The sequence below is a fragment of the Coptis chinensis genome, chromosome 6 (genome assembly GCF_015680905.1).
Source record: "Coptis chinensis isolate HL-2020 chromosome 6, ASM1568090v1, whole genome shotgun sequence".
Lineage (NCBI taxonomy): Eukaryota > Viridiplantae > Streptophyta > Magnoliopsida > Ranunculales > Ranunculaceae > Coptis > Coptis chinensis.
In genome coordinates this window covers 65,132,784-65,156,439 of record NC_141461.1, presented here as the reverse complement: position 1 = coordinate 65,156,439, position 23,656 = coordinate 65,132,784, and the positions used below count along the sequence as shown (strand labels likewise).

Sequence of the window (23,656 nt, the reverse complement as noted above, 5' to 3'; positions counted from 1 at the left end):
TCCAGAAGTACCCTTCTCCATCACGACATATGGTCCCTCCCAGTTGGGACCCATTTTACCTTCATTCTCGTTCTTGGTGGTTGGTGATAAGAGCCCAAAACTGTAGTTTTAACCCCTTAATAATCATACTGTTAGACCAATTATGTGAATAATAAGTAAGAGTTAATACTGATTACGTGTTTTTATGCATTTCAGGCTTCAAAGTCCATTATGTGCAGAAATGTGCCACTTTAGCGAGATAAAGGAGCAAAAGTCAGTAGAACTTCCGAATGCCATATCTTTGGACTCATACCTTGGATTGAGGCCTACCTTATGTCAAAACGACCGGCTCAGAAAGAGCTTTGCAATGGTCCAAGCCTTGACCCAATCAGAGGAGCAGAAGTGGACGAAAAGTCTGTGGAAGCCAACTGCAGTTGAAGAGGCCTTTTTGGACTGAAAGAATTGGGTTTTGGGCCAGATTCTCAGGCCCAAAACATGGCTCCAAGCCCATGCACGATTTTTTGGATCTGAATGTATAAGAACAAAAGCTTAACTCATTGTTAATGGCAGTTAGGTTAGGTAGATAGCTTAGAATAGAAAGTAGCCATTAGAATAGCTTCTAGATCTAGATTAGTTATTTTATTTAATTAGTTTCAAATCCTTTATTAGATTGAACCTTTGAATCTTGTTCTTCATTTGATTAGATCAATAAAGTAGTATTTTTTATCAATTTCGATTTTGTCATTTCCATTTCTAGATCTAATTTCAATTCTTGTTCTTATTTCATTTTAGTCATTAATTTAGATTTCCTTATTGTTTAATTAAGTAAATTTCAATGCTTTATATTATGTTTAGTTTTAATCTAAATGGGAATGATTGCGGAATGATTCAAGGCTAAACTCCATTAGAGGGGGTTGAGAAGCCTTGATGAAAGCTTGATCCCGTTTATCGTAGAGTCGTCGTAATTTCTATTCCACGCCAGAAATAATTAGTTCACCATGAGAATGGGTTTAATTGTTCACATGCTAGTTATAAATTGGCAGAAATGCCATGTGTAATTAGGGATTAGGAAGAACCGATTGTTCTGCGTGGCAGTTCAATTCGGATTACGACGACTCGTCGCTAGTGGATTAAGTTGAGTTAAGGTGGAATCAATCCCCCTCTAACTCCTTATCATCGAATCAACGTAGCATTCCCTTAGTTGTCTGATAATCGACTAGTTGCATTTCGTGGGTAGTTGCATCCTAGTCTAGTTTGTAATTCGTAAATCTCTCATTGACTTAAGAACGATTTCTTAGACTTAGAAAACAATCCATGCTAGGGAACTAGGAGTGGAATGAACTTCCTACTCCACTTAGTGCAATTCGCATCGAGAGTAGAAGCTTTGATAAATAGACTCGTAAAAGTCCAGTTTTAGTTTACTTACGTTTTGAATTCATCGTTCATTTCGTAGGTAGATTAAACATTTCACTTTTATCAAATGGCGCCGCTGCCATCTTAGTTACACTTTAGCATTGTTTTCCTTGTAGAAGTAGTCATTTTTAAGTCCCATTAAACCCACCCACCCTTGTTTGTTTCATACTGTGGTTGCCCGGTTCGGCGTTGACAAATTCGAGAAAATACGCGGGCCGCGCAGGAGAGAGCGCGACCAGCTAAGTTCTTTGGAATTTCGTCTACCAAAAGCCAGCATACGCCATAAGCGACCAGCGCCAAACACTGGAACTCGACTTCACACTGAGAGCGACCCGCCCTAAAAACACTGTAATCTGAAAATTACTTTCGAGCGTTGAAGGCTTCTATCTGGCGCTTGGGCTGGGCCGATGTTAAAATTTCCGGATTTCCACAGTTTTGATTCAAACTTTGATCTTTCATATTTTTCAGTGTTCTAACCTGCTATATACACTGAACAAGCGTAAACAAGACGCTATTCATAAGCGAAGCAAGGACGCTATCAGGTATTCCTTTCTTCCATACCTCGCATCTCCAGTTAGAGGTTTATACTAGTATATCAGAATTGTTTGGAGTGTTGCATGTTAGTTAAGTTCGACTTAGTCTTGCATGAGATTAAGGTCCGGCCGAACAAAAACACCGAACGTAAATACACAACAACATCAACAATCAAATCTATCTAGTATACCACCCACTACACCTCTAACTACTATTTCACACACACCACCTGATATAATGGGGGAAGAAAGAGAGACTCCTCTCTCGGACTTCTACAAAGCCTTGAGCGATAGCCCCAAATCTTGCATCGTTCTAGCAGACCCAGCGGGGGATTTCAGAATCCCTCCAAATATTTTTAATTTGTTACCCGTTTTTCATGGTTTAGACCATGAAAAACCTTATCAACACATGCGTAGGATTGAACAAGTCCTAACAACATTCCACCATCCTACGGTTGGTACGGAACAAATTAAATTAAGGGTATTCCCTTTCACCTTAGCCCGATAAAGGCGGCGTCTTGGTTAACTGCCCAAAGCAGCCTAATTACGTGGACTCGTGGGCTAAACTTGTTCAATTTGTTTATGGAACATTTTACCCACCCCTAAAAACGGATGAGATGCTTTCCAAGATTCATTTTTTTTCGACAAAATCCTCATGAATCATTTTGAGGCTTGGAATCGTTTCACCGATCTGCTTATAGAGTGTCCACACCATAACTTAGCTTAAAGACACGTTAGTTCGTGCCTTTTTCAAAGGACTTCAACATCACCATAAAGAAGTCCTTGACATAATGAATGGGGGTAGTTTCTTAAGCAAAGGGCCTCGGAGGCTTATAAATTTTTAGAAGACCAAACTAAGCGAAATAATAATTGGGGGTAGTGACGATTACTCCCTCTCGCTAATTCTTCTTCAACAGTTAAAGGCTGCGGTATGTTTGAAATTAAACACGCGATTCGAGCTTAAAACTCTAATCGAATCACTCACTAAAAGGTAGAGGCCATTTCGTACAACAAAAGCCTATCCCCGTCATGAATGTAAATTCAAACCCATGTAGTTTCTCATTTGGAGTCCCGAGCATCCCGACTCCCATCGTCCCTATAGCCTATGAAGCGGGCTTCTTCCATTAATAGTGAACCCTAGCGCCCTTGGAGACAAAATCCCAACTCGGTTGGAGAAATAACCAACAAGTCACACCTCAAGGGTACAATAATCAATATGTTAGCCAACGCATACGGCTTTAACCAAGCTCCACTACGACAAGGGCGGGTCGGGGTAATTTTAATAATTATAACAACCAAGTGCAACCTCGACAAGGTCAAGCACAAGGTCAAGGTAATTATAATAATTACAATGCTAATAGAGGTATCGTTAGGTAAATAATAATTATCAGAATCCACCTATAAATAATTCACGTGAAATAGTTCGATCCACCATCCGTGACTACTACACCCACACAACCGGATCGCCTTTGACACCTTCATACAAGTGAGCCAAAAACTTTTCCAAACTATGGCTCAATCTAACCGGCGGCTTCTACAATCCGTTAATAATTTAACCCAACGGTTGGCTCAAGATAAAGCCCAAACCAAAGGTGTGTTGCCGGTCGGTCAATACCTAATCCTAAAACAACAAAACACACCTTTGAGGTAACGGATAATACTAGTAATGAATATGAAAATGTAGGTGAGATAAATGCCATCACCACTCTCCGTTCGGGCAGTGGTTGACAACAAGGTAACTATGCCTATAGTTACCCCACCGAAACCCCTACACCTACTATTTTACTAGATACCAATAGAAACTGAAGAGCCTACCAGCGTAGAGGTACCAGCTACAACACAACCTAAGAAACAGAAAGCCACGGTTAAACATCCGGTGATACCATTGCTAAATATAGGCGAAACCACCGTTTCCACAAAAATTAGCCATGTTAACTAGGGATACAAATTACGAGGAGATTAGGGGCGTTTTCAAGAATTTAACTATAAACCTTCCCTTCCTCGAATCTATTAAAAGCTACCACATCATGCTAAGTTTCTTAAGGAATTGTGTACTACTACTAGGCTAAAGACAAATATACCAAAAGGCGCTTTTTAATGAACAATTCCCAACCTTATCTGAACATAATGGAATTGTTAAGTACAAGGACCACAATTAGATCCTATCTTGTCAATGCACCTTAGGAGATTCCTATCTGACGGCGTTATTAGACACGGGGGCTAGTGTTAACTTACTCCCATTTTATTTGTATAGACAAATAGGTCTAGACAAGATGCAACCCACTAAAATGGCGTTGCAATTAGGCGATCGGTCTATTAAATATCCTAAGGGTGTAGTCGAAAATGTGTTGGTAAAAGTTCAGGATTTCTACTATCCGGCTGATTTTGTAGTCCTCGATAAGAAGTCGCGAACTCTGTCGATCATTTTAGGGCGTCCTTTCCGGCAACCGCCAATGCGCTCATTAATTGCCGTGATGGTTCAATGTCCATGTCTTTTGGCCATCTTCTGTTGAAGTCAATGTTTTTAAAACAAGGACACAGTTACCCGATTCGATCTATGGATGGAGAGGTTAGCATGATCGAGAGCTTTGCTTTCGAGATTATTTCAACAACACGTTCCCTGATAGTCATATGCCCAAAATTCTTTCCTTTGGAAAGTCAGACTCCAACATTTTCATTCCTACACTAGTCGATACACGTATTATTGATGAGGAAGGGATAGAGGATTTTCTCAAAGATGTAGAGGACTACCATAGTAATGTGGATATGACCAATCTAGATGAGGAATTCGATGAGTTTTTTCGAGTAGGTGACAATTCACCCTATCAAGAACTAACTTGCACAACATCCACCTCGATTCCCCTCCTTCCACCCTTTCAAAGGAATCTCGAGTTTGCACTCGATCCTTTTGTTTCTCCTGTGCTTCATAATTTTTTAAATCCTCCTAGCAAACAGATACTTCAGAAGGACAAACTATTTGACACCTTCATTTTCAGAATTGAGACAGTCCCTACACACACAATGAATGAGTTCGGTGCTAAAACCACATCCTCATTGTGTACAAGTTGTCTTTCTACAACTTATCCATATCCACCATATTCTCCACAACCATTCACTTTTCCACATTCATTTACTAGAACACCCACTCATTCAAAAATGAAAAATAAGGTGCATGATAGGTTACACAATAGGGTAATCCGACTTCGCTTTCATTTCACTAGGTTGTGTCATAGGAAATCTTGGTGTTTCATTGTGTTTGGATATGTTTTATGTGATATTTATTTATGGAATGATCCACAACTATTTCGGTTGTTGATATATGATCAACTGCATGTTCATACATATGTTTTAGATAAAGTCTCGAGTATCTGACTATAAACGACTCAATTTTTGTGTTTGGTGCATTTCCTTTCACTTTAATATATTGGTGAGTGCACCATTAAGGTAACCGGGCCCTCCCTATGGAGTGTGTGGCTGTAAGTACCGGATCCTAAGTCCACGGTTCACATAGTTCACGTTTTCCAATCTTGCATGTTTTTCTCGGATTTTTGAGTCATGTTTCTCTATGGTGTGAATTATGTCCTTATTGCTTATTGTTTTTCCTTCTAAAAATAAAAAAAATAAATAAATAAATAAATAAATAAATAAATAAATAAAAAAAATAAACATAGTAATCTAGGAAGTCAGGGAATCGACTTTAAAAGACCATCTGCTAAAAACAAATTTTCTAAGCCGTTTTAAAAATTTGTTTGGGGGTCAGGGTGTTAAATGTTTCCGTAATAAATGTTTTATGTCCCATTAGAGTTGCTTAGGCCGTTTTATTGTATTACGATTAGGATTGACATAATCTATTAATTTAGAGTTCATTCGTTAAGCATAACTTACGTCATGCACGACTTCGAGGCATTTTCCACTATCTCGTATGTCATCCGAAGTCAGAATAGAGTGTTTTATGGATTATTGGATAGGAAATTCCCTCCTGATCATTTCCATATCTCATTCGCAAAAATCGGACCGGTAATGAAGCGGAAATTTTGATTTGAAATTCGCGAAAAAAATCGAAAAAATCAAAAATTTCGATTTTGGGCTTGGGCCCAACCCGCGCCCAACCCGCGCTCGCGCCCTTACCTTCTTCAGCAACAGTTCATCGTTTTTTCATCTTCCACCGCCATTAACAAAGCTCCAAACCTAGAAAAATAAAAATTAAAAAGAAAATATCATAAACCCACGCCAAAAATCAAATCCTAACCCCAAATCTTCTCTAAAACCAAACCACCACAACCCCCACCGATTTAAATAACTAAAAACCACCAAAAATTCAAAAATTTGGTCTTTGCGCCACCACTCCACCACCACCCTTTGTTCTTTCGGTCGGTCAAGTCAAACCACCACCACCACATCATATTTAAACCCTCACTCCATTTCAAACACTAGATGGCTCAACAACGCCCGAATTATACCGGAGCAAGTTTTCACTGCCGACCATTTCGCTCCGTTTTATGGTGACGAAATGGCTAGTAGAGACTGGAATAGTCTCTGGTACTCGACCGAAGCCTTCTACCACGAAGACTTGGTCCGACGGTTCTACAACACCAGGGAGTTGGAGGGGAGTAGGATTTTTGTGATGGTAAGGAAGAAGAGAAGGGAGTTGACTCTACGGATTGTTGGTCGAGATTCTAGGCATTCGCCTAGAATCCATCCGAGGCCACTTTACAGAGCCCCGTTTTTGAGGGGTAGAGCCATTGATGGGCGTTACTGTCATCAATGGGAGCTACAATACAAACTCCCATTGTGTTCGCCAGGCATCACTCAGGACCAACCAGCTGGCTACAGCCCAGTGGATTGGTCGGAATGTCCTAGGGAAGGACAAAGGTGATGACGGTCGATGCGACCTGCCTCCCGTCTTATGGGTACTCGGGGAGCGGAAATCACGATTTCGTATCCGGAGTTTTCCGAGCATGATTAGGGGGTCGGAAGGTCTTTGGCACCTCTTCCGTGTTAATCACCAAGATCATCCGAAGATGAAAGCGACTCCGGCGTCGATAGGATTTACATTACCCCGCACCGTAACACGCAGCGTATCTATAGGGAGTGTGTCCAACAAGTTTGGAGGAGGGCTGAGGATAGAAGAAGAAGAAGAGGATGGAGGAGCTGAGAATGAAGAGGAGGAGGATGAGGATGCCTCAGGATGAGGAGGGCGTGACTGCTTTGATCACGGATGCCTTCGAGAGGTGTTTGGTGCGATGCGAACGCATGGCTATGCTTCATAGGGGCATCGTTCACTAAACACTATCTGTACATACCTCCGGACTCGACAGGCGACTATTCATCACAACCGAGATCCGCACCCGAGAGAGGTTGAGAGATGGGAACAGGGGGGCTGAGATGGAAGCCCAGCCCGGTTTAGAGTGGATATGCTTGCACGCTTCCCACCTCATCGGACTCGCCGAGGACACAACTACGAGGCATGGGCCGTCGTCGGCGAAGGACGCTCTGCTTTGGACCTTCTGGAGCCCAGGAGCCACCACTAGAGAGTGTGCCCTCCGCCACCAGTGGCGAGCTGTTTAGAGAGTCTGAGGATTGATAGTGGTTCTTGTTTTATGTACTTTTGTTGTTTTTATTGTAATATAACTTTTATTTCCGTAATTTGAATTTTGTAGTGGTACTCCGAATGAAATTTTAATATAAGGGCTTATTTTCATTATGCATGGTTGTTTCATATTGACCCCACCTTCCCAACTTGTTTGGGGGTGGTTTTATCAATTCAAGCATTATGTTTGTATAACCCTCGTATTAGAATTAATTGTGGAGTCAAGGTGAAAATATGGTTGTTTAGGCAGAAATATGATTAAGTATCATTGTAGGATGAAACCTAGATTAAATAGGTACATTCTATCATAAAATCAACCTAAAAGATACTGGGTTTGAATTAGAATCAAGAAAATGAGTTGTTTCCGTTTTCGGGTTTGGAAATTTTAGGATTTCCGGAAACTGCCGTAATTAGTTTTGGCAACTTTCCGATCCTTTTTAGCAACTTTAAACCTATATAAACTTGATACAAACTATCCTTACAACTCACACTACACCTAAACTCCATCACTCACCCTTCACACCCGCGATTCCCACGTTTCGACTCCATTTTTGCAAATCTGCCTTTCGGGTAGCCGCTCGGAAGAAGCGCTTCTCTACACTTACACTTCGACGAAAATTTTTCGAGCGAGCGCAGCGCAGAAGCGTGACTTCGGCTAAAACACTGGAATTCCAAATTACTAAAGCGGCGCAGCGCAAGTCAAGTCAAAGCGCGACCGCCCTAGTTCTTTGGAATTCCAAAATACAAAGAGCGACTTCGCGCCCTAGTTTCAGGCCATACGACTTCCGTGGACCAGAAATTTTCAGTTTTTTTCAGCGTAGTATCCGGATCTTTCGCAGCTATTCCAAAGCGTAATTTTGAGATGACATCTCCAACATTGATACCGAACAGATCTTTTCGAAGATTTGTTCCAAAGCACTACTTACGGTGCTTGGTTTCGCGAGGTGATCACATACGTTGGCTGGGAACCTCTTATGGTAAGACCGGCTGAACTTTATTCTCCAGCACTTGCATCTTATTTTTATAATAACTGCATTTTCTTTGAGAGACCGGATGGAGAACAAGTGTTCTCCATCAACATTGACGAAGAACCAATGGAAATTACCAGGTTCTTGCTAGCATTTGTTCTTGGACTTGCTATGCCGGAGATACAAGACCCATGGTGCTATTGGGTTGATAATATGCATGTCTACACTTATGAGTCTTTGCCACGAGGCTTATGGGGCAGGCATTTTCAGATTGAGGACCAAAGGGACTATAACGCGTTGCCCTTGGTAGCTTTGTCCATGAACATAGGAACTGTTATGTTTTGGATTATGCTAAACATTTTAGGGGAATGGCGTTTTCTTACGTGAATGGCGCCACTTGCAGCGTTTTCCTTGCTTTAGCCGGGACGCCGGTTCTATGACCTTCCCTTAACTTTGATGTCTAGTTTAGCACGAGCCCATACCATGAGGCATAAGTACCTTCTTATGCCCCGTTCTAATTTCGCGTATTATGCTATGTTTCTTTCCGTTTTTGTACACGTTTCGCGGATTGGATTAGGGTAGACACGGTGCGACCCACCAATAGTATTATTCGATCTTTCGTGCAATGACTTGGCAAGGGTGGCGGATACAACCTCACCGGTTGCACCCTACACCCCATCAAACCAAGTGGCACTTAATAGGTTAGCAACCATAGATGATAAATGGCGTGAAGCCCGGCAAATTATCATAGCATGGCGGGGGCGCTTGAAGGAGCCTCACTTCTTTATAGAAGTAGAGGATGAATATAATATGAATTTTAATAATAGTGGGAGTGGAGGTAAGTTTTAGTTTACGTTGAGTAATGCGCTTATGTCCCAAGCAATTTAATTCATTAACCCCATAATGGGTGGAACTCTTATAGATTCGCGTCGTTTTTATTTCCTCTATTAGATGCGTTCTAACCTTGTTTTGCGGATGTTCCCGAATTTCACGGCGTTTCAATGGTATTTTTACTACCCTCTTTATTTAAATGCTTTGAGGACAAAGCATGCTTCTTGTTTGGGGGGGCATAGATACCGCGTGTAATTAAGACATCTGCTAGGATATAAATATGTATAATATGCATTTGCTTTCTAGTTAAAATTTCAAAAATTTAAAAATATAAATAAATAAGTTATGCTATACACTTAGGAATATTGGTATTGTTTCTTTCTCCATGCTCTTAACAATCTAGAAGTCTCACGTAGCTGTTGCGTCAGAATAATTGTTAGAAACTTAGGTTAATATATAGGTAATAATCTTTACATCTATCTATAAATATATTACATGAGTATCTATGATTGTTAGCAGTAAGTTTCTGAAATCTAGGCTAGAGTACTTATTCTACAAATCCTGTGAGAATATAGCCTAAAGCCTTATATGAGCGAAACATTTGAGAAAATGACACAAGGGAGAAGTAAAATCCGAAAGAGAAATCACACGTCCACTTGCTTGATCACTAAACCATATCCTAAAAAGCGAGAATTTAGGCCCTTTTTGGATCGATATAGCCAGAAATTCAAACCTATGAATTATTTTTCGCTAGTTAGCCCCTAATCGAGCCTTTCATTAGCCCTTCCATAAACCACAATTCCTTTACCCTGTTACAAAAAAACAAAACAAAAAAAATAAAAATAAATAAATCAACCTACCCAATTTAGAATAAGTCGAGAGAATAGAATGAATGAAGAAAGAAGAAGAGAAAACCTATGTAAACAAAAATTAGTTAGTGGCGAGGAAAATAAAGAAAAGAAGTTTCCATCCAAAGAAAAGAAAAATAGAAATAAAATAAAAACTCCAAAAAAATAGAATAAAAGGGAGTCAAAAGCCAAAGAAAAGAAGAAGAAAAATATGGCTAAGGATGGAAACAAAGTGTAGAAGCAAAAGTAAATAACAAGGTTTTCTCTAGTTACATAATATGAAGACTCTATTATCTCAGACTTGTCCTTTAGAATATCCATTTCCTTCCTTCTTAAACCATCTCCTAATCCCCGCAACACCTAATAAAGACCTTTAGCTCAATTAGGAATAGGTTAGTGTGATAGTAAGTGGCAGATGTGTTTGATTGACTCCGGCTTCCTGTGTGTCATTGAGATTATAAGGTAAAGTGTGCCCACTGCATTAATCTTTGGAGTAGCTTAAACTTGAGTGGAAAAATCAGAGTGTTGTTTCTTGACTATTATTGTGAGAACCTACTTGGGGCGCTTATTCGAAGTTCTCGAGAAACAAACCGCTAAACATTTTATAGTACTACTATCATTGTGTATATGTTTATTGTAGATGATAGATTATTATGCATATATTAGCTTAGGTTTTGACTTGGTTATTCTTATTCAATTGCTAGAGAGATGTATAGATAGTTGAGCATGAATAAGGAAACAATAGTTTTATTTTCTTAGTCGTTTGTAGTATAGATGAAGTTTGTGAGTACCTTCACTGGAAAACTCTCACGCTAGGCTATAACTTCGTCCATTAGGGAATTCCTAGTGGTTTAAGGCCTTGTTGCATATGGTCAATGCAATCGCGACTCAAATAAACGAGAGTAGTTAGAACTCCATTTTTGGTCACTTATTCTAATTTCTCATCTTTGCTTGAGGACAAGCAAAATCTTTGTTTGGGGTGGTTTGATAAGAGCCCAAAACTGTAGTTTTAACCCCTTAATAATCATCTTGTTAGACCAATTATGTGAATAATAAGTAAGAGTTAATCTGATTACGTGTTTTATGCATTTCGGGCTTCAAAGTCCATTATGTGCGAAATGTGCCACTTTAGCGAGATAAAGGAGCAAAAGTCGTGAGAACTTCGAATGCCATATCTTTAGACTCAGACCTCGGATTGAGGCCTAGCTTATGTCAAAACGACCGGCTCGGAAAGAGCTTTGCAATGGTCCAAGCCTTGACCCAATCAGAGGAGCAGAAATGGATGAAAAGTCTATGGAAGCCAACTGCAGCTGAAGAGGCCTTTTGATTTGAAAAGAAATGGGTTTTGGGCCTGATTCTCTGGCCCAAAACATGGCTCCAAGCCCATGCACGATTTTTTGGATCTGAATGTATAAGAACAAAAGCTTAACTCATTGTTAATGGCAGTTAGGTTAGGTAGATAGCTTAGAATAGAAAGTAGCCATTAGAATAGCTTCTTGATCTAGATTAATTGTTTTATTTAATTAGTTTCAAATCCTTTATTAGATTGAACCTTTGAATCTTGTTCTTCATTTGATTAGATCAATAAAGTAGTATTTTTTATCAATTTCGATTTTGTCATTTCCATTTCTAGATCTAATTTCAATTCTTGTTCTTATTTCATTTTAGTCATTAATTTAGATTTCCTTATTGTTTAATTAAGTAAATTTCAATGCTTTATATTATGTTTAGTTTTAATCTAAATGGGAATGATTGCGGAATGATTCAAGGCTAAACTCCATTAGAGGGGGTTGAGAAGCCTTGATGAAAGCTTGATCCCGTTTATCGTAAAGTCGTCGTAATTTCTATTCCACGCCAGAAATAATTAGTTCACCATGAGAATGGGTTTAATTGTTCACATGTTAGTTATAAATTGGTAGAAATGCCATGTGTAATTAAGGATTAGGAAGAACCGATTGTTCTGCGTGGCAGTTCAATTCGGATTACGACGACTCGTCGCTAGTGGATTAAGTTGAGTTAAGGTGGAATCAATCCCCCTCTAACTCCTTATCATCGAATCAACGTAGCATTCCCTTAGTTGTCTGATAATCGACTAGTTGCATTTCGTGGGTAGTTGCATCGTAGTCTAGTTTGTAATTCGTAAATCTCTCATTGACTTAAGAACGATTTCTTAGACTTAGAAAACAATCCATGCTAGGGAACTAGGAGTGGAACGAACTTCCTACTCCACTTAGTGCAATTCGCATCGAGAGTAGAAGCTTTGATAAATAGACTCGTAAAAGTCCAGTTTTAGTTTACTTACGTTTTGAATTCATCGTTCATTTCGTAGGTAGACTAAACATTTCACTTTTATCAGTTGGTGTAACCCGTCACAACACCAAATCCCCAACCTTGAAAGTTCACGGCTTCACTCACTTATCATATTGTCTCTGCAACTTTCGATGATACTCTTCCAGTCGAATGCGTGCTATTTCTCTTCTTTCCTCTATGAGATTCAACTCAGTGGCTAAGATCCTCTCATTCATTCCCAATTCCACAGCTCTGGTTCTTGTCATTTTCTCTATCATCTCCATTGGTATTACTGCCTCTACCCCATACGCCATTGCGAATGGTGATTCATTTGTGGAGGTTCGCGGTGTTGTGCGATAAGCCCACAGTACGTGATTTAGTTCGTCAGTCCATGCTCCTTTTCGCTCCTCTAGTTTTCTCTTGAGATTATCCATTATGATTTTATTTGACGACTCTGCTTGCCCATTTCCTTCAAGATTGTAGGGGGCTGAGAACCCTTGCTTCACTTTGAATGCCTGTAGAAACTCTCAGACCTTTCCCCCAGTAAATTGAGTTCCATTATCCGCGATGATCGTATGTGGCAATCCGAACCTACATATGATATTCTCCCACAGAAACTTCTTCACATTTTCTTTCTTAACTTGTTGTAATGCCACTCCTTCAACCCATTTGGTAAAATAGTCAGTAGCGGCCAATATAAACCTCCTTTTACCGCTTGCCATGGGCAGAGGTCCAACTATATCCATTGCCCACATGGTGAATGGCCAAGAGCTGAACACATTATGTAACGACTCAGCTGGTGAATGTATCAGCGGTGCAAATCTCTGGCATTTCTCACATCTCTTGGCATACTCTGTGGCATCTCTTTTCATATGTGGCCAAAAATGCCCCTGCAATATCAATCTGTGTGTGGTTGTTCGCCCAGCTGAGTGACTTCCACAATCACCTTCGTGCACCTCGGCCAAAACTTCTTGAACCTGCTGCGGCCCTATGCACTTTAACTTTGGTCCGCTGAAATTTCTCTTATACAGATTCCTATCTAGTAAAGTGTATCTTTGACTCATTTGTTCCATTTTTCATCTCTCCTGTTTGTTTTCTATCTCTACTCCCATCAGAAAAGTTTTTATGGGTGTCATCCAACCTGGATCCTTCTCAGTGGTAAACCAAATAGCTTCCTCCTCTGAGGTACTTGGTTTACTCAATACCTTCACTTCAATAGACCAACCCTCTGTCCCTGGCAGTACTGCAGCCACATAAGCCAATGCGTCGGCATGTCTATTCTCTCCGCGGCCCAAGTGGGCAAATTTAATCTTATTGAACTTGCTTGCTTTTCTTTGTAGGACCTCCAGGTATCTCACCATCCTTGGGCAGCGGGCCACAAACCCCCCATTCACTTGACAAATTACCAAGTTAGAATCAGAGTAAACAGACAATTTGCTCACCCCCAGATCTTGTGCCAAATCCAATCCTGCTATCATTGCTTCATTTTCAGACTCATTATTAGAAGCCGCAAATCCCAGTTTCATCCATAACTCTAGCCTAGTGTTCTTAGGAGTTACCAGGACAACGCCTATTCCATTCCCTGTGTCTGTAGCGGAGCCATCCGTGAAAACTCTCCACCCGTTCCGCGTATCCCAATGATCCAAGGGATCGTGATTAGGTTCCCTTTCTTGTTCCATGACCATTTCCTCTCCCCACGTTAGGTCCTCGGCTGGGAACTCTGCCAGAAACTCCGCCATTATTGCTTGTGCCTTTTCTGCCATTCGGATTCGGTACTGAATCTCATAACAACTGAGCATCACCGCCCATTTTAGCAATCTACCTGACTTCTATGCCTTCAACGCTTGCTTGAAGGGCAGATTTGTTATTACCACCACTGAATGGGCCTCGAAATAAGGCTTCAACTTTAAAGCAGAAAATACCAAAGCCAAAGCGTATTTCTCAATCCTGCTGTGTCGGGTCTCCGCGTCCTGCATGGTTTTACTCTGAAAGTAAACTGGCTTTTCTACTTTTTCAACGACTCGCACCAGGACTGAACTTACTGCGTATTCCGAAACTCACTCCCAAATATAAATATAGTTTCTCCCCCTGTTCCGGTCGTGATAGTAAAGGTGCCTTTCCTAAATAACTCTTCAACTCCTAGAAGGCTTCTTCACACTCGGCAGTCCATTGGAAGTCCGGCGTTTTCCTCAACAAACGATACAGCAGTCGGCATTTGTCCTATGATTTGGAAATAAACCTATTAAGTGTCGCAACCTTCCCAGCCAACCTTTGCACTTCTTTCACATTTTGAGGGGACGACATTTCTATCAGTGATCTGATCTGTTCGGGATTCGCCTCTATTCCGCAGTGCGTGACTATGTAACCCTAGAACTTTCTAGAAGTTACCCCAAAGGTGCATTTCTCAGGATTGAGTTTCAGCTTATGCGTCCACAATATGTGAAAAGTCTCCTAGAGACCTTTTAAGTGTTCCTCTTCTGACATACTCTTTTCCACCATATCGTCAATATATATCTCCATCCCCTTCCGAATCTTGCCTTCAAACATTTTTTCTCCTAATCGCTGAAATGTAGCCCCAGCATTTTTTAAACCAAAGGGCATCTTGGTGTTATAGTAGGTACCACCCTCCACCACGAAGGTTGTCTTTTCCTAATCTGGGCCAAACATTGTGACCTGATTATACCCCATGGACGTGTCCGTGAAAGAAAACACTTTGAAACCTACAGTTCTGTCTACTAACTCGTCTACCCGCGGCATAAGGTAACAATCTTTCGGACACTCTTTGTTCACGTCCGTGAAGTCAACACACATTCTGACCTTGCTGTTCTTTTTTGGAACCGCAACCACATTGGATAGCCATTCCGTGAATTCTACCTCCCTTATTATCCCAGCCCCCTTCAGTCGTATAACCTCTTCGCAAATTCCCTTAGCGTACTTGGGTCTCACGTTTCTCATCTTTTGTCTTATAGGCTTAGCATCTTCATTCATATGCAAGTGATGACAGGCAAACCCTGGGTCTAACCCCGTGATATCCTCAATCACCCATGCAAATATATCTGTATTCTCTGCCAAAACCTGCACTAGCTTACTTTTCCATTCCTCCGGCAAGTCAGACCCAATCAATGTAAACTTCTCCTCATCTCCCACCCCCAGGTTCACTACCTCAATTTCATCCAAAGTTTTCGGTCCCAGCGGAGGCTCGTACACTTCTGTCGCCGCCGCCCCCTATAATTTCTATGCTGATCCTTGTTCATGTGACGACCCCTCCCCTTTCGTTCCTCGGACTATACTCTTTACAGTCACCTGATGGATGTTCTGCGCTGCCACTTGATTTCCCTTATTTCATACATCCCCCCATTCGTGGGGAAGCGGATCACCTGTTAATATGTCGATAGAATGGCCTTCATTTCATGGATCCATTTTCTCCCTAGAATTGCATTATATTGGGAACTAGTGTCCACCACCATAAACCGAGTGAATACAGTCATCGGACCTGCTGTTACTAGTAGCACCAACTCCCCCATGGGCTCTGTCATACTGTCGTTGAACCCATACAAATTGGTTGGAGGAGCTTTTAACTGGTCTCTGCCGACGTTCGTCTCCTCCATAGCCCCTTTAAATAGCAAATCCACTGAATTGTCGTAGTCTATCAACACCCTCTTTACCATATAATTACCCATCGCTATAGTAATTACCAATGTATCCTAATGTGGTGAAATTACCGACTCTAAGTCTTTTTGGGTGAACATTATGTTTTCCTCACCCATCGTGGTTCCACAAACTAACCGTGGTATGCTCACCACCTCATTCACCTACTGTAAACTCGCTATCTTTCTTATCTTGTCTCTGTGTGCATTCCTTCCCAATGTTTCTCCACTAAAGATGACATTGATAGTACCTAAAATTCTAGCCGGAGCTGGCTGTCTCTCAGTTTGACGAACCTCCACGACAAACTCCCGAGCATCCCCTTTTCAATCATTCTTTTCACTAACCACTTCAAGGCATAACATTCATTAGTGGCATGATTCCTGATTTGATGATATGCACAAAATGGTTTCCCTTCTATCTCCCCTGGTGTACTCCGCGGACCCTCATAATATTGTTGCCCCTTAATTAGAGGCAAGATTTCCTCTAAGGGCCTGTTAAGAGGAGTCTGTTCTATTTTGCGGCATGGCTTCCTCTCTCAGATATCCCTTCTACCTCGATCCCCCGACCTCTCTGGACCTCAGTTCTCCCCTCTGTAAGATCCTCTCTCTCTTACCTCTATCCTACCTTTACCATTTCGGTAATCTCTGTCTACAGCCTGTACTGCCTTCCCTGACTTCTTCTGTTCTTTCGCATTCCTCTGCATTATATCATCATATCATATGTATTTTTCTACCTTTGGGTACAGAGCGTGCAAAGTAGTGATTTCGATTTTGGAAACCGACTCATGAACTCTAGTTCCCGACCTCAAGCCGTGCTGGAAGGCTATGACCGATGTATGTTCATCCAAATTTTCCACTCTCAGTGTCTCATCCTTGAATCTGCACAAAAACTCCCTTAATGATTTTGCAAACCTTTGTTTGATGTTGAACAGAGTCGCGATATCAACCATGTCACCCTTCTTTTATGGTGTATGAAGTGATCAACAAATGCGCGCTCCAGCTCTGCAAACCTTTTGATGCTCCGCGAAGCCAACCTGTAATACCAATCTGAGGCTCCCCATTTAAGACTGGCGGGGAACATCATGCAGTGGAGTCCATCATACTTACTCTCCTGCCATAATGGCATCTGTTGCCGAAAATGGTGCAAATGATCAGTCGGGTCTCCTTTCCCATCATACCTCTCAAACCTTGGGAGAACCTCTTAGGCACCTCCGAATTCCATATCGAATCTGCCAATAGATTTTTATTGAGGCTCGCAACCTCCTTCTGCGCAACGCTCTGGTTTGCTATTTCTGCTACGCGGTTCATTTCCCTATCTTTCTCAATCATAGCTTGTACTACCTCCAAAGTGATCCCCGTCGTTTGTTATGCGTTCAGTGGCAGGTACTCCTCATTCTCCCCCTCCACTTCACTGCCCTGAGGATCCCCCTGCTCCATTTCTCCACGTGTAGTCTCCCTCTCCTTTCACAACTCGTCATTTTCATTCCTTAACCTAACTATCTCCTCCTAAGGAAGTCTGGTAGCGTCTTCCGCCATGTCTGATATTTCTTCCTCTCTTACCCCTTAATATAATTCCATTTCAGCGCTCTCTGTTTCCTCGATCGCTTCCCTAACTGCTACTTTCTTAGGTCTTCCTACTCCTCTTTTCGTTACAATGACCATTTTCCTACTGGTCCCCACAGACGGCGCCAAATATATAATCTCTTATTACAACCTATAAGATTACTTGTATTACCTCACTTTTCTCTCTCTTTCTCTTCTCTCGATCTTTCCTCCTTTTCTTCTTTTCTTCTACCACTTTTCTTTATAACCTCTCCTTTTTTCTAACCACCTATTTTGGTTCACTGATCACTTCTTATCCCACGTTCTCTACCTCTCCACCTGTCTTCAGTATTCACCGCAGTTCTCGGCAGTTAGGTTTCCGCGACTCTGATCCGCTGCATCCTGTCTTCTCTTCACTATTCTGCATGCGGCCCACACGCCACCAATGACCTCTTATGTCACGAATATGACTACTACAACAATTTTCATATGAATTCTTGCCATTGTTCTGTTTTCGTTGCGGTTTTTTAGGCCATATTATTGCGGCTGGACTATTGGTGCAACTAAAATGCCTACACTTGCATATCAGAATACTTCAAAGGAGAAAATTGAGCTCTATAATACAAAGAGCAGACTTATTCCTCGATCTTTGGTGCACCGGTGAGTTAAACAGTATTCAGTTGGTCATGAAGGGGTACCACAGTTTCAATCGGCATCCACCACTGAGTTAGACTCATGCTGAGTCCAATCCACTCAGGTCAAATGTTCCTTCAATACGTGTCACGACACATTTTCTAGAGCCTCCACCTGTCCAGCATGTGTATGTTGGAGAAGGTAACAAGTGTCCTTTGGTTGACTTGTCTTCACCAGAGTACCAACAATACGAATGTCCACATGTCAGCCAGGCCCGGCCCTAAGCAGGTGCCATGTAGGAGACCGCACAGGGCCCCCAATATATAAGGCCCAAAAAAATAGTTTTAGTGGAAAAGGCTTATTTCACAAATCAAAAGCCCAAACCGATGAAAAACCCAAAAAACCAAAAATTTCACAGTAAATAGTCGATTCTCTCATATTCTCTTTCCTCATTAATTATGTTCATAAAAAAAGAAAATAACAATAGATATAATAGATGAGGAGATCTTCTCAATGACTAGATCTCTCTCTTCCTAATTAATAACGTTTTCTTTTGGAAAATCACTCCAATTAATTGCTTGAGTTGTCCTCAATTACTCAAATACAAAAAGAATTAGTAAAAAAAAAATAACCCTCATTCACCTTCTGACCATCTAGTATCCTCTTATTCTCAATAATTTCTTTCTTTACAATTGTGGATTTGTATTAATTTTCACTTCGATCAATCTTAATTACTTATTCACCTAAATTTTGATTATTTTTCAAGTAAGTTAGAGATTAAAATCAATTTTTCCTTTTCTTAAATATTATTTAAATAACTCAATTTAATTCTAAAGTAATCTAGTCTAATATTATTCACCTAACTTGATTTCTTGAAACGACATGATTGTTTTCCTAATGCATTCATAGCTTATAGAATTTTGTTGATTGTTCCCATTACTATCGCGTATGCAAAAAGAAGTTTTTTAGAATTAAAATTATTGAAACCATACCTTAGATCGACTATGTCACAAGAAAGTCTAAATGTGCTAGCGTTAATATCTATTGAAAATGAATTTTTAAATAAAATTAACTTTGAAAGCTTCATTGATGATTTTGCAGCCAAAAATGCGAGAAGGGAAATATTTCGATGATCCAATTTGTGTTGATGGAAGACTGGAAGAGGGCCACATTTCTCCGTTTGCACAGGGCCATTGAAAACTCAAGGACGGCCCTAATGCCAGCTATGTAGTCTTTTATTAAGACACCTGGTCCTAGCACTATGGACCCAGCACTACAAAAAGAATGACTTTACCCGACAGACAATAACTGTCGCCAAAGATATTACCCGACAGCCAAAAACTGTCGCAAGACCGTCGAAAAACACTCGGTCGGCATAGGCTTCCGACAGTAAAAAACAGTCAAAACAGGTCGTCGGCGTTTGGTATCTATGCCGGCGGACATTGCAAGCTGTCATAGACCATCGGTATTGCTGCAGACACTAACCGTCAGAAATTACTACTGTCAAAGACCGTCGGATATGGCTACTGTCAATGACCATCAGGTATTGTTGTTGTTCAAGACCATCGGTTATTGCTTCTACTCGACAGCCTTTGTTCGTCGGATATTAGTTTTTGTAATTAAAAAATATATATTTTTTATTTTAATAAAAGTTTCCAACATCACATTCTTTTTCAGACCAACATCACAATTTTTCAGGCCAACTTGTTCTTTCAGTAATGAAATAATATACTGCCATGTGCATACACAGTTAAACTTGCATAGGAAACTCTAGTGCCAAACTTAGCAAAACAAATAAATACTCCTTTTGACGTTTCTCTCAACCAAAATGTACTAGGCAAGCTGATAGCATATCATAATATAGCACATGAACTGTGTTCGGCTTTCTAGTGAAATGCTTCAGTTTCCCTTTTGGCTCTTTGCAAGCGCTACCTCAGTCAGCGAATTTCATCACGCGATTTAGTTTGAGCTGCTTCTGCTACGTTAACTACCTTTAACCGTGCAATTCAACATGCATGCTCTCATGCTAATTGTTGTTCAAGCTTCCTTGTGGTTTATGTAAGCTTTGAGTTCAACCTAAAAGATTATACATATAATACATATAGTCATTAGCAAAAGGTCCAATGTCTTGTATTAAAACAACCAATGAGAAGAAAATAGGAAACTTCTAGACTAGTGTGTTTAATCATAAACATAAAAACTCAATCTTCCTTCACGGTTCATGGTGGCAATTTATCTTTTCCAGAACATATCAATTTCATGAGACAATGTTGATTAGGACTACAACCGAATGTTTTCTTTGCTTCAAAGACATGACAACGTTCATGTGCTATTCAAAGTTTTTTTTAATAACTTAGCATGGGAACACCTTTACCACAAAAGTTTTTTGTACTATTCTTAAAATAGGGTTAGGGGAGGGGGCCAGGGAGCAAACAATACCTACTAGTCACCATTACTAATGTTTATCAATACTTACAGAGTTACTAATATTGGCAAAAAAAAGATATGTGTGCTTATATGCAAAGCACAAGGTTTGGTACTTCTATGAGGCATCTCTGTGTCATTGTAATACACCAAAAACAAAACAAGAAAACTTTCTGCAAGCCTTTTGGTATCTATGTAATTTTTATTAATGAAATTATTGGACAACTGATTCTATCATTGAAACAAAAAAAAGACAAACCCAACATTGTAAACTAAACCCCTTGATCGTAAAAGCATTAGCAAGTCAATGGATGCCTTTTAATTTGGTTAAAAAGATAAAGTTGAAATGTCAGGTTAGACCAAAAAACAAAGAGTAAACAGATTGGGGAAAGAGTAACAGAGCGACAAACATTAATATAATGCAAGGGAAATCAGAATTTACCATCTTAGTTATTCGGTTGAGCTGGTCTTCATACGACTTGCGCATATTTTCCATCAGTTCGGATATCTCCTGTTTTGAGTAACCCTTAAAAGACTCAACCTGCACTCTGTGACCTTGCAGCTCATCGCTTTGATCTCCTCTCTGTCAAACAAGTGTTTAATTAAATAACTATAAGCTTTTGAAGTTAAATGTATCTATAATGCAGCTATGTAAACTAAACCATCTTTTACTCTTCTGTTGTTTAGAAGCAAGGGAGTCAGTACTTAAAGGTGAGCAATCCTAACTATTTTTGAGTAAGTAATTAGACAATACTTGTTCACTTTTCCACACTCATTTCAATATGCTTGGAGCATGAAAAGTTGTTTTTCAAATGTTAAGAGAGAATGAGTTCAAATCTATGGAGGGCACACTTATCTTCGTCAATGTAACAAAAATGAATCGATAAAATTATAAAATAAAAGCAACCACCACAAGTTCAACTCAAATGCTTATGAACAGTCTTACATGAATTTATTGACATTGCATATAAAATATAATACATACCATCATATCAAAACAAAAACTTTGAGCGGAAGGGCTGTTAACAAAGCGTACTACCAACTTGAACTTCAGGTAAAGAACCAGAAAAAAAAAATATATATATATAAGGAGAATGTGGTAACTTGAACTAGGAGGAAACCACATTGTCCACGAGTTTGTGTTCTAGGTGCTTGCTAAGATGTGTGGTAAAGTTCAGTGTTCTTGAGTGTGTTGTGTGTCTGCATTATATTGTTAAGTGTTTGTTGGACGGTAAGGTAGAGTGGGCAGTCACTGTTTCAGCATATAAAATAAATTGCAGATTAAAAACAAGATTATCCAACACTAAAAGAAAGCTACTTAAATGGCAGTAACATGGTGAAAAGTAAACGTCAGTGCTAAATTTTGCACAGGCAAATCTTCAAGGTTGCTACAAGGAAATAGATTGCTAAAAAAGTCAGAGATTGATGACATTACTATGATATCACGACAAACAATATATCTTTGATCATCAGAAGATATGCTTCAACATCTAAATTCCAGCCTTCTCAACTCCAGCACATAGTTGTGTCCCCTTCTTTCTGCACATTCAGTAAGTATTTGAAGCTTAAATAAATTGGAAATTGAAAAGTGAAAGTGAAAGTGAATCAGGTTAGCTACAATGACCCAATGCAAGGCGATAAGATGAGTATCGGTTAAAAGCCAAGTCCCATTATTAGAAAAAACAGATGCAAAATTTAAAAGCTAGTAGTAATTACAAAGTTCTCATTTACAAACTCAATATCCTACTAAACAACATTAAAACCCATTGTAACATGTACACTATGTACTTTGATAAAATGGAAAAGGGGGGTATTAAGGTATACCTTGTGACTACACCATGGCAAGAAAAACTACAAGCAGTGCAAATTCCATCATTGTCATTCGGATATAACAAGAAAGACGAGAATATTGCTTGCCTCTTCAACCAACAATTATCGTAAGTGCACTCCTTCCCTTCATATCTTCCTAAAACCAAATCAACTTCCTTCGCATAAACAATCAATTACAATATAATTGTGATGCTAGAGCAAAATCCTAAATACAATAAGCCTCTATTACACTTGACTATCTAGAATTACCAAAGTAACTATAATTAGGTGTTAACCTATATCCTAAATCAGGAATGAACTTTCAATCTAATCACCAATACATACAAGGAAATGAGAACATACTAGAAACCTCATAAGCAGTGGCACCATTAATCTCAATAGGACTAACCATAAGCGTCTCAAAAGGCGACATCGAGTGATCCGAAACTGATAGATCACTGCATCAAATTAATAGCAACTCAAAACCCAAAATACTAAAAACAAATAAAATCAAACAAACCATAAGAAAACCCACGATTGAGGAGTGCAAACATGAACATTAAAATGCCCCACTCCAACCAATGCCTCGACAAGAACAGTAAGTCCAATAGCACCAATACCATCACCATTAGTAACTAAAACAATCGGTTTGGAACAATCATTTTCAGAATTAACACTAACATCATTTGTAGTAGAAATAGTATAAAGATTAGGCAATAAAAAACAAAAATAATAACTGTACCAGTTCTTATCTTCAATTTCCTGGACTGAAATCGTGTACCGAGTCTCATCTTCACAAATGTAAACCATTTTCACAAATTCGAAGCTCAGAACGAAAATTTTCAAAAATCAATTTCAATATCAAAATTTTCTAAGAAATTTGGATTGAAATGAACGGAAATTACCCGAAACAAAAATAAAAGGGGTGAAAACCCTAGATTTCTGAAAAATAATGAATCTAATTTCATGTCAGATGGCCAATTGGAGGGGAGGGAGAATTATTGACGTTTTGAGGTTGGATAGAGTGGGTGTACCTTTTTGGAGTGAGAAAGAGAGAGACAGTGAAGTGGCTACAACAAGCGTGAGTGAGAGAGGGATAACAATTTTAGGGGTTTTTTTTTGTTATTTTAGTTTTACCAAATATTTTAGG

The 23,656-nt window shown here is 39.8% G+C and overlaps 1 protein-coding gene and 1 long non-coding RNA gene across 2 annotated transcripts; both read right to left on the bottom strand.

Annotated features, from left to right (window-relative positions):
• Window positions 1–13,527: 13,527 nt before the first annotated feature.
• LOC147493967 (uncharacterized) lies at window positions 13,528–14,190 on the bottom strand. Its single transcript, XM_086567992.1, has one exon. It carries the CDS (start codon window positions 14,188–14,190, stop codon window positions 13,528–13,530), a length of 663 nt encoding a protein of 220 aa, XP_086424118.1.
• Window positions 14,191–22,083: 7,893 nt separating this feature from the next.
• On the bottom strand, window positions 22,084–22,975 carry LOC147493966 (uncharacterized). Its single transcript, XR_015199844.1, has 3 exons — window positions 22,870–22,975; window positions 22,522–22,663; window positions 22,084–22,236 (listed from the first exon to the last, which is right to left on the bottom strand). It is a non-coding gene; the product is annotated as an uncharacterized LOC147493966 (long non-coding RNA).
• Window positions 22,976–23,656: the final 681 nt, after the last annotated feature.